The 11,178-nt window shown below is 45.6% G+C and overlaps 1 protein-coding gene across 2 annotated transcripts in view; it reads right to left on the bottom strand.

Moving 5' to 3' along the window:
* Positions 1–721: 721 nt before the first annotated feature.
* The window catches only part of LOC133110341 (protein phosphatase 1 regulatory subunit 1A-like), a 29,358-nt gene continuing 18,901 nt past the window's right edge, over positions 722–11,178 (bottom strand). Inside the window, exons 3-7 of one of the 2 annotated variants that reach the window (XM_061220358.1) lie at positions 8,536–8,573; positions 8,349–8,412; positions 5,893–6,096; positions 3,772–3,906; positions 722–1,433 (exon numbers count right to left, since the gene is read on the bottom strand). In XM_061220358.1, coding sequence (XP_061076342.1) covers positions 1,381–1,433; positions 3,772–3,906; positions 5,893–6,096; positions 8,349–8,412; positions 8,536–8,573 — 494 coding nt within the window. In that variant the 3' untranslated portion in view covers positions 722–1,380. The remainder of the gene's footprint in view (positions 1,434–3,771; positions 3,907–5,892; positions 6,097–8,348; positions 8,413–8,535; positions 8,574–11,178) is intronic. The other variant, XM_061220359.1, reaches the window with a different exon arrangement.

Genomic DNA, 11,178 nt, shown 5'->3' with positions numbered 1-11,178 from the left:
AGAGCTCTGTCATATACAGTAAATATAGGGAAGAAGGATATAGAAAGATAGGGGGTAGGTAGAGCAGAAGGGTAATACCAAGGGGAAGGGCAGTTTGTTAGGTGGGGCGGTTTGAGTAGGTAGCTAATGCTAAGGGGTAGGGCGGTTTGAGTAGGAGGGTAATGCTAAGGTGTAGGGCATTTTGAGTAGGAGGGTAATGCTAAGGGGTAGGGCGGTTTGAGTAGGAGGGTAATGCTAAGGGGTAGGGCAGTTTGAGTAGGAGGGTAATGCTGAGGGGTAGGGCAGTTTGAGTAGGAGGGTAATGCTAAGGGGTAGGGCAGTTTGAGTAGGAGAGTAATGCTAAGGGGTAGGGCAGTTTGAGTAGGAGGGTAATGCTAAGGGGTAGGGCAGTTTAAGTAGGAGGGTAATCCTGAGGGAGCAGAATTGTGTGGAATTCTCTAGAAGGTGGGATCTTTTCTTTGAGCCTCATAAGTACTCTATTTGCCTCAGAGCCGAGGGCAGGCATGAACTCTCCATCCTTCAGGGCCACAACCAACCCTGGGCCACACCATGCAGGCTGCAGTCGGGTGCGTGTGACTGATGTTGGAGAACAACGGCAAGGTTCTTGTTTAGGGCCACCAGAACCCTCAGGCTGGCTCTGATTTGTGTATCTGTGCACCGTTTAAATGTTTAACACTGTGCCCGTGAAGACCAAAACGGATAAAAACAAAAAGAATCAACCTTCACCTTGCAACGCTACACTTTAATGGCATTTCTGTACAAGGTTGGAAAATGACAGTTAATGTGAGAATGTACTCCTGGAATCAAATGAAAGGTTGTGTTTTATCTGGAGATTAACTGAGTGATGAATGAGGTGCCAGTGGCCCTCTCCACAGAGCAGGGGTAGGCAGGTCCTAGCTTCTGCTCCATCCAAACCCAAAACTGCATAAATGTATTAATTATTAGGCTTAATAAACAAAGATGACCTTGTGTTGGAGCTGCACACGACTCTGAATACATAGGTATTCTTTAAGGAGTGAGATATGATTGTTCTTAACTGGACATTCTACTGCTGATGTAACAATCACTAATGGTGACTGAAAGAAGTAGAGTTCTATAAGACTAACAGAATTTGAAACATAAGAAAAAGTACTCTTTAAAGGGTTAAAAATCCATCAAACTATGGTGATACATGTGCGATGCAACATCCAGGAACACCTCTAGGCCTCCAGGACCTGGGATGCATGCCTTTGGGTCAGAGAGATATGGAGTGCCCAAGTTTTGAGAATGTGGGGGAATGAGAGCATATATGATCCACGAAACGTCACTGCCATCAACCGAGAATGTAAAAGAAAGGGTGGTCTGTGGACACCGTCACTATCTCTTCTCTCTCTGTTGGTCTCAGTTCTTCTTCTCGGCCAACGGGCTTTCAGTGGGGGCTGCTCTGGATACTGCTGTGGAAAACAAGAGGGGGTGGGGGGGGGGTCAGGAAAAAAAGGGGGATGGGGTCTGTTTCAGCATGGCCCAACCGTGATGTGGCACTGGGAACAGGAACGGCTCTGTTTGGGGACACTAGAAAAATATATACCACCTTTGTTGTGTCCTTTTAACCAATTCGATTTTCTCATTGTCCATCGTGCAGTTTAACAACAGTTTGTAGCACATTGCTAATTGCAAATATCCGTGTAGGTGCTGCACCTGTTGTGACAAGTAGAGTCATTTACATCTTGATTTATTATTCAGCAGTTACTGATGTTTCATGTTTCATCCTGATGTTTTTACTGCATGTGATTTGTAAATCCTTTTTCCACTATGTCTGTGTTCATTTTTATGTGACGTGCTGCAGACCGCATTGTCTATCGGGGGCAATAAAGGTTAGCACTCTGTTCTTCGCTCTCTCTAACAGGCAATTACATTTTATCAGTGCGGCTCTTTTACAGGGGGGCTGTCACAAACACACACAAACCAAGAAACAGATGAATTGGGGGAATTAACTGTCTCAAACTACCAATAAAAACAGCAGAGTAAAAAACCTTGCTTTAAAGAAAGAATCACTGGAGGAACCAAGGTATGAAGACGAGACTGCCCTAACCCACAGGATTACCCTCCTACTGCCCTAACCTACAGGATTACCCTCCTACTGCCCTAACCCACAGGATTACCCTCCTACTGCCCTAACCTACAGGATTACCCTCCTACTGCCCTAACCCACAGGATTACCCTCCTACTGCCCTAACCTACAGGATTACCCTCCTACTACCCTACCCCACAGGATTAACCTCCTACTGCCCTACCCCTCAACAATTACCCTCCTACTGGCCTACCCCACAGGATTACCCTCCTAGGGTAGGGCAGTTTGGGCAGGGCAGTTTGATTAGGTGGGTAATTCTGAGGGGCAGGGCAGGCTGAGTAGGATGGTAATCCTGAGTAGGTAGGTCAGTTAGAGTATGAGGGTAATCCTGAGTAGGTAGGTCAGTTTGAGTAGGAGGGTAATTTTGAGTAGGTAGGTCAGTTTGAGTAGGATGGTAATCCTGAGGGGTAGGTCGGTTAGAGTATGAAGGTAATTCTGAGTAGGTAGGTCAGTTAGAGTATGAGGGTAATTTTGAGTAGGTAGGTCAGTTAGAGTATGAAGGTAATTCTGAGTAGGTAGGTCAGTTTGAGTAGGAGAATAATCCTGAGGGGTAGGTCAGTTTCAGTCAAAGGGTAATTCTGAGTAGGTAGGTCAATTTGAGTAGGATGGTAATCCTGAGTAGGTAGGTCAGTTAGAGTATGAGGGTAATTCTGAGGGGTAGGTCAGTTTCAGTCAGAGGGTAATTCTGAGTAGGTAGGTCAGTTTGAGTAGGAGGGTAATTTTGAGTATGTAGGTCAGTTTGAGTAGGATGGTAATCCTGAGGGGTAGGTCAGTTTGGCTGGTTGGCTCGCTGTTACCCGTTTAATGTTGCCTATAAAAGTTAGGCTAAAGAGTCATTGGGAGGTCAATGGGGGATCTGAGCAACTGATAATAGTGCCTGTTAGATTATAGACCAGAACGTTAGCAAACGCATGTCCAGTGGATAAATATGAAAATGAAGAGAGTGATACAGCTAGGCCTCTGGGTTGTGTCATTAATCTGATTATGGGTCACTCATTCCAGTGAATGATTTTATCCATCCTCATCTCCCTGATCCTCGTGTGACCTGGACATCGATGTGTGAGGAGGCCCTTTGAGGACGCTTCAGTAAGGACTGTTTGTGGAAGTGGTTTTTCTCAGAACCTAATCTATAAATGATCCCCCCGTGGACCCAGCTCTCCACATCATAACTGCCATTGCTTCAAACTGATGCATGACTGGCAAGGATGTTCCATTTGCCTAATACATGTTGCCTACTAGATTCCGTCATCATCCTATCTCATCCTTGCATCTCCTCTTCACATCCTATAATTATAATTTGTAATTTGTTATGGTACCTTAGCCACTAGGGTCATGTACTTTAGCCACTAGGGTCATGTATTTTAGCCATTAGGGTCATGTACTTCAGCAACTAGGGTCATGTACCTTAGCCATTAGGGTCATGTACCTTAGCCACTAGGGTCATGTACCTAATTTAGCTGTCTGTGAAAAGAAAGCTTTCAGCAATCGAAAACCACAGTGTTAAAGATTATTTTTGTTAAGCTCAGGTAATATTTCTCCAGAAGTTCAGATCAGGAATATATGTAAGCTGTATGGCAAATGACTGCTGAGAATTAAATGCTGTAAATTAAATGAGGATCGTTTCAGTTCAGTTAATTGTGTAATGAGGATAGAGTTCCTACTTGCTGAGTCTTCTTTATCTGCTTCTGTGTGTTGCGTCGGCATCGCCTCGGCAACAGCGGTGGCACTCACTTCCTCCTTCGGAGAGGGGCATTCCGTTCCGCCAGTTGCCTCTAATAAGCTCTCTCTGGAAAACTCTTCAAAAAGGGAGAAGGACAAACAGTCATTACCATGCCAACACTGCAGGTACACCCTGTCTTTCAGCTCACAAAATGGCCCCTCTGTCTGGAAAACTCTTCAAAAAGGGAGAAGGACAAGCAGCCATTCCCATGTCAACCCTGCAGGTATAGCCTGTCTTTCAGCTCACAAAATGGCCGTTCTCTATGTAAAACTCTTCAAAACGTGAAAAAGACAAGCAGGCATTATCATGCCAACAATGCACGGTAATGTCTTTCAGCTCACAAAATGGCCGCTCTGTCTGGAAAACTCTTCAAAAGGCGAGAGAGACAAGCAGCCATTCCCATGCCAACACTGCAGGCACACTGTCTTTCAGCTCACAAATTGGCTACTGCAGTCATGAGACTATAGAGGAATGGGCCAGTGTAGTATAACTGTGAGGGAAATTACCTAAAGGTATCAGGTTCAAGTAGCCTTGTGCAGGTCAGCAGTGGAAGGTCCAGGGGTTAGAAAGTAAAAGTCCTGCCATGTGTTTCTTCTACCCATTAACCCAGCTGATTTCACTCATTATTTCTACCTCCTGGCTGAAGAATTGTGCCAATTTGCAAATCCAGGTGATTGGAGCATTTTTTTTTACTTTTCCTTGCTGAACCTGGATAATACTAGTTATCCTGATTTGGTTCTGTATGTATTCAGCTGTAAAAACGGGTACAAATGTAAAACGCATTAAAATGAGAAACTGTGGCATTGTTGTGGGTCACTATTCAGCTCTATTCAGTAAAGCAGACTACTGTACACCCCATTCAAATGACACCCGCCACTCCTTTTTTCTCTTTTCATTGAATCTAGGAAGAGTGGGGGGGGGGGGGGGGGCTGCACCTCAGCTGTCAATCACTCCATCCTGGCATTCATCTGCCTGCGATTACTGTGTGGGCAGAACCTTTGTCCAGGAGACAAATCATCGGGGAACAGAAGCTGAACTTTAAATAAGACAATGGTAAAATGGAGACCGATCTGTCAGTCACTGGTTATGGCAGGGTTTTGGTTTTGTATTGTTTCTTCTCTCTCTTTCTCAAGCAGGAAGATTTAATCCCCACTCTGCCACACAATTCCCCAGGGATGCTTTCCTTTCCCAGCATCCCGATGAATTGCAGGAGCGGAAATAAGAATGTGAGAAACAGTGGGCCGATAATAAGCCTGCCGTGCTCACAGCTCGGCTGCAGCTATGCTGCATAATCATGCAGAGTGTCACGTACTTCCTGACGTCCTGCTCATTACCTCCTATATATTACCTTCTTCCTGCCACACACCTCATCTGCATGGATCTGGATACGGGCCTTGGCAGAGAGGCAGGTGGTCACATAGTTTTGTATGCTTAGTGAAACTATAAGCTCTGAGATTTCTTGTTCACTAATCGTATGATTTGCATGGTTAGTGAAGCTATCAGCTATCAGATTCCCTGTTCACTAATCGTATGATTTGCACGGCGAGTGAAACTATTATCTCTCAGATTCCGTCACTGAGGCGGCATGGATGGTGCAGTGGGTAGCGGGTAGCACTACCACCTCACAGCAAGGCGATCCTGGGTTTGAATCCCAGTCGGCCGGGGCCTCTCTGTGCGGAGTTTGCATGTTCTCCCCGTGTTCTCGTGGATTTCCTCCGGGTACTCCGATTTCCTCCCACAGTCCAAAGACATACAGGTTAGGCTGATTTGAGAGTCTAAATTGCCCATAGGTATGAGTGTGTGAGTGAATGGTGTGTGTGGCCTGCGATGTATGCTGGGATAGGCTCCGGCCCCCCTGTGACCCTGTTCAGGATAAGCAGGTTAGGATAATGAATGAATGAATGAATGAATGAATTCCTTCACTGATTGTATGATTTGCATGGTTAGTCATACTATCAACTCTCAGATTCCTTGTTCACCAGTCTTGTGACCCCCTTGGCTCTCTGTCCAGTATTGTGGGGTTAAGATTGTGCCCTCCCAGCGCTCCGCCCGTGTCCCTCACCCTCCATCTGGCAGCGGAGCTTCTCGAAGGCCTCAGCCGTGGCCTGGGCTTCGGAGGTCCAGCCCTCCGGGTCCTCCGGGAGGTCGTCTCCAGCCGGGACCGAATCCGGGCTGGGCCGGTCCGACAGGCAGCTCTCCGAGGAGCACTCGTCCCCCCCGCCCTGCTGCTGCCTGTACAGGTGGTGCTCCACCAGGAACTGGAGCTCTGCAGGGGGTAGAGATGGGGCATGAGAGAGACTTACACAACCACCATAGAGCAAGAGTATCCACCAGGAACTGCAGCTCTGCAGAGGGTAGAGATGGGGCATGAGAGAGACTTACACAACCACCACAGAGCAAGAGTATCCACCAGGAACTGCAGCTCTGCAGGGGGTAGAGATGGGGCATGAGAGAGACTTACACAACCACCACAGAGCAAGAGTATCCACCAGGAACTGGAGCTCTGCAGGAGGTTAGAGATAGGGCATGAGAGAGAGACTTACACAACCAACACAGAGCAAGAGTATCCACCAGGAACTGCAGCTCTGCAGAAGGTTAGAGATGGGGCATGAGAGAGACTTACACAACCACCACAGAGCAAGAGTATCCACCAGGAAGTGCAGCTCTGCAGGGGTAGGGGTGGGGGTGGGGGTGGGGGAGAGACTTACACAACCACCACAGAGCAAGAGTATCCAGAAGGTCTGGAGGTCAAATGCATTTCAGTTCAGTTACTGAACTCAAATTCAGTTTGTACACGTAAAACTGACCGACTTGAACTTGTACTGAGATTCACCCATTCTTCAATGAATTACTCAAATTTCAATTAACTTTTTCAATTAAATTAAATTTCCTGAATTGAGTGAATCGCTCATTTTTATTTTGTTATAAATTCACGCTCCGACAAACAAATAAAACATGTTTCAGCTCTTCTGTACAAGCTTCCCTTTATTTCACATGTTAATAAATTAATTTGTTTTTTTTACACAGTTTATTTATACAGTAGTTCTCTGCAATGTGCTTCTCTGACTAAGCAAACCATCTGTTTTGTTTACACAGGGAGAGTGAGAGACAGAGTTGTCTTCTATTGCAAATAGAAAGCAGAGCTTGTGTTTGGCTGTTGGTGCAACTACGCACTTTATAATTGCTTGGCAGGATTTAGTACTGTAATTCCAGTTTATTTTCAAAGATATAGTGACACCATTTACATTTCAGACATAAAGCAGAGGTTCAGCAGCCATTACCGCCCATCCACTTTACCTACAAACTGCATTACTCAGTAACTGACCCAGGCCGTAACCCATTCCTGTAGCTCCCAATATGGACCATCAAATCACATCTTTGAGAGCCGACTGCTGGTTTTCCACCCTCCCTTTACCTGGGAGTCAGGTGTGTCCACCCTCCCTTTACCTGGGAGACAGGGGTGACCACCCTCCCTTTACCTGGGAGTCAGGTGTGACCACCCTCCCTTTACCTGGGAGTCAGGTGTGACCACCCTCCCTTTACCTGGGAGTCAGGTGTGTCCACCCTCCCTTTACCTGGGAGTCAGGTGTGTCCACCCTCCCTTTACCTGGGAGTCAGGTGTGACCACCCTCCCTTTACCTGGGAGTCAGGTGTGAGGACAGCCTGGCCAGTCAGTAGCACTAATCACCCAGGCTGGACGTGGATTTGAGGACCAGATTCCATGATCCCAGCGACATGGGTTATGCTGCTTACTTGATTTATGTATGTACATATTTACATACAGGTGCTGCGACTATGGCTAGCCAAGCTTTCTCAGATGAGAACACATTGAAGCAGACTGGATCAACAGAGACAGGAAATTAAAGTTAAGGGTTCCACCAGCTCAGAGGGGCCCCCCAAACTCCAGCACGGGGGCTGGGATCAGTTCTGCTACATCAAGGGCATTTGTGTACATTTCAATGAAACCACATTTCCTGAATGAGTTGAAGCAGGATTTAGCCCTCACCCTTCTAGCATGTTCTTCCTACAAATTACTGTATGTGCACCCAGCAAATCACATCCCTTCCTTCTGTTTACAGCTATCCACCTGGTCTGTGCTTGGCACCAGATTAAACGTTGGGACTGATTCTGAAACATTGGGGGCGCCACTGCTCCCCGCTCAGGTACCACAGCTGGGTAATGTGCTGGGGGGCTCACAAAAGGAGATGTTTTTAACACTCATCATTAACATCGTCAACATGTTCCCAAATACCTGCTCATATTCACTGCTTCTCTCTAGTTGATAATGTTCTGTTAAATTAAGCAGGCAGTTACGCCCGGCAATGGCTGTGTACGGCTCCATGCTGTGAAAATGAGCAGTGCCAAGCCCGAAAGCTAATGGAATCTCAGCGGAATGGGGAATTTATAAAAGATGCAACTCAGCTTCAGCGGAAGGTTGCTGTGATGTGAGAAGTGAGAATCTCATTGGCTGGGGACTTGCACATTGTGACATCACAATGGTGGCTGATGTCACCGTACCTTTCATTGTGGGCGTGCCTCGAGCGCCCTTCCGCCGTTGCCGGGGGGAATTCAGCAGTGCTGCCTGGCAACACAGACGGGATTTGAGACAACAGATTAGCACAATCAGTTAGTAAAATATGCAACCATTATAAAGCACTGTCGTACATATTAATAATCATATCCATGCTAATGGAGAGTAGATCACCTTGTATAACTGGTTCGGCAGTCGGTCTTCATCGATTTCTGTAATAGAGCAGAGATGAAGGATTTTACTGATAAACCAATTAAAAGCACAATCCATGTTCAAAAGCTCCATGTGTATAGACTTGTTTAGATTGTTTTAATGTTTACGGCAGCTCGTGGTCAAGTCACCCGTGTAAAAGAGACTGTATCGCTGCGGGTTAAACAAAGGTTAAACAAATAAACAGACAATTGAGAGGCATGCATGCAACAAAAAACCCAACAAATGCACATAAACACGCACGCACATGCACACACATATGCGCACACACACTCAGAAACACGCACTCATACACATACACTTGCGCACACACTCACACACACACACATAAAGACACACTCACACACACTTGCACACACACACACATAAACACACACTTGCACACACACACATTTTGGAGGGTTCTGTACTTGTCCTGCTGGGCTCCAGTGGGGTAGAAATGGGGAATGTATAATTCTGTGAGAAAGGAGATCTTGTGCTGATCCAGATGGTTTGACAGTGCCCAGACACTCGCCTCGTCAGCAGCACGGTGACGGAACACTCCGGCAAAAATAAATCCAGGACACGCCAGAAAATGGATACGCATATCACAACCAAAAAATATCCCTTTGTCAGCGTTCATGGAAACCTGAATCACTAGAACATGTTTATCGGAAAGAGCCGGGGCAGTGATGGACAACAATAAATCAATCAGATAAAAAAATAACTGCAATCAATTCTAAGTGTGCTGAGAACATATCCATCTCTGGGTCTTTAAACTTCTTCTAGGCCACCACCTTGTTGCCTGGCAACCTAAATATCCCCAGCCATGGACTGTGCGTGTGTGTGTGTGTGTGCGTGCGCACCCTGCCAAACGCGCGTTATGAGTGTGTGTCTGTTCTGCCAATCCACTGCACCAGAAAGGGAGAGAAAAATCCTCAGCTGTGCATTTGCAGGAAAAGACATTTAACAGAAACCAGGCTCCTTTTCACAAATCCTGTTTATGAACAGAGCACTCGCTATGCACCGTAAGTCAGCTGTCAAGCTCTTTAAATATTAAACAGGAAAGAAACCCTCCTTGTTTTCTTTAACATTCTCATGAATAATAAAGCTCTGTTATGTGGAAATATTCAAACCAAAATCCACAGCGGGACAACAGTTTATTGTACATACCATCTAGTTTATAATAAGCCTTTTCCCAGGTTTGCTGATATAAAAACTGAAATGTTTTTGTTTTATGGACAATTTCATACAATTCCATGTTAATAGTGTCACCCCCCCTGTCCACTGTGTGAAGATCTGGGGATTCAATAACAATGAATAAAAGGGAGGAATTATTATTTCTAAAGGCTTACAGGCCTTTGAGTTGATAAAAGGTTGCTCACATGAAGTTAACACATCAACACGCTTACGAGCGTAACAAGTCAACCTGAGGATTAGCCAGTGCTTCTGGAGGGGGTATCCTACACTGCAGCCTGGTTATACTGGCACATTAGCTGTGTGCACAGGATTCTGTTAGCATTAGCTGTGTGCACAGGATGACATGGGATTCTGTTAGCATTAGCTGTGTGCACAGGATGACATGGGATTCTGTTAGCATTAGCTGTGTGCACAGGATGACATGGGATTCTGTTAGCATTACCTGCGTGCACAGGATGACATGGGATTCTGTTAGCATTAGCCTACACATAGAGTAGACAGTGGTTATACAGTTTTACACACTACAAATGTGAACATAACAGCAAGTAGCAGCCCAGTTAAAATAATAAATAAATAAATAAAGATGCATTTATATTTTATACCACTGTATATCTCAATGGCAATGTGAATTAATTAACAACGACAATTACTTTTATTGTTTGTTATGCACTAGCCTTTTTCATGAGCAATTTAGCTTGGAATACATTTGCTTTGTGTTTTCCAGAAAGCTTATCTCTGGCCAGAACTCTCCAGGATGGCGGTTTCTGCACGCGCCCCCCCCCATGAAGGGGGCCACATGTTTCCCATCCCTCTCACGGACCACTACCTTCAGGGGGGGCTTCAGAATTCTGACGTCAAAGTTTGCGATTCGGTAAACTGTTGACTGGGAAGGGCGTGCATATTTTCCTGGATTTTTTCCCTTGGATGCATCTCTGTCAAGAAGTAATTATGGTTTATTTATCAGCCAACTCATGCCTGCACGGTCCACCTCACCTCTCCTTGTCGTCAGACCACAAATGTTCCTTAACCGTTGTTTAAACGTTCTTTGGCCATTGACCTCGAGAGAAAATGCTGTTCAAGCTAATGTGTCCTAAGTAGCGATTCCTGACATGCCTCAGTTTCTGATTCTGTGACCAGTTAATAGACATCATTGGGTTAAATGGGAACTTAATGGATCACTGATCGCTGACAGCTGAACACTGACTGTGGTTACTCCATCTCAAAGCTTTTCTTCCCACACTACTACACTCCTGCACAGCAGATACCTCTCTTTTAAGGTAACGGAAACTTAAATTCACCTCAAAATCGACCTTGAATGACTTAATAAATTAGTAGGGTCTGATATAGTACTTGGCAGAGGCTTGGAGTGAGATATCTTAGCAGGCCAAGGGCAGCCATTCTTGTTCCAGTAATATATTGGTCCTCCAT

The sequence above is a fragment of the Conger conger genome, chromosome 14, assembly GCF_963514075.1.
Source record: "Conger conger chromosome 14, fConCon1.1, whole genome shotgun sequence".
In the NCBI taxonomy this organism is placed as follows: domain Eukaryota; kingdom Metazoa; phylum Chordata; class Actinopteri; order Anguilliformes; family Congridae; genus Conger; species Conger conger.
Note: the sequence above shows the minus strand (reverse complement) of the source record. Positions and strands in the feature narration are given on the sequence as shown.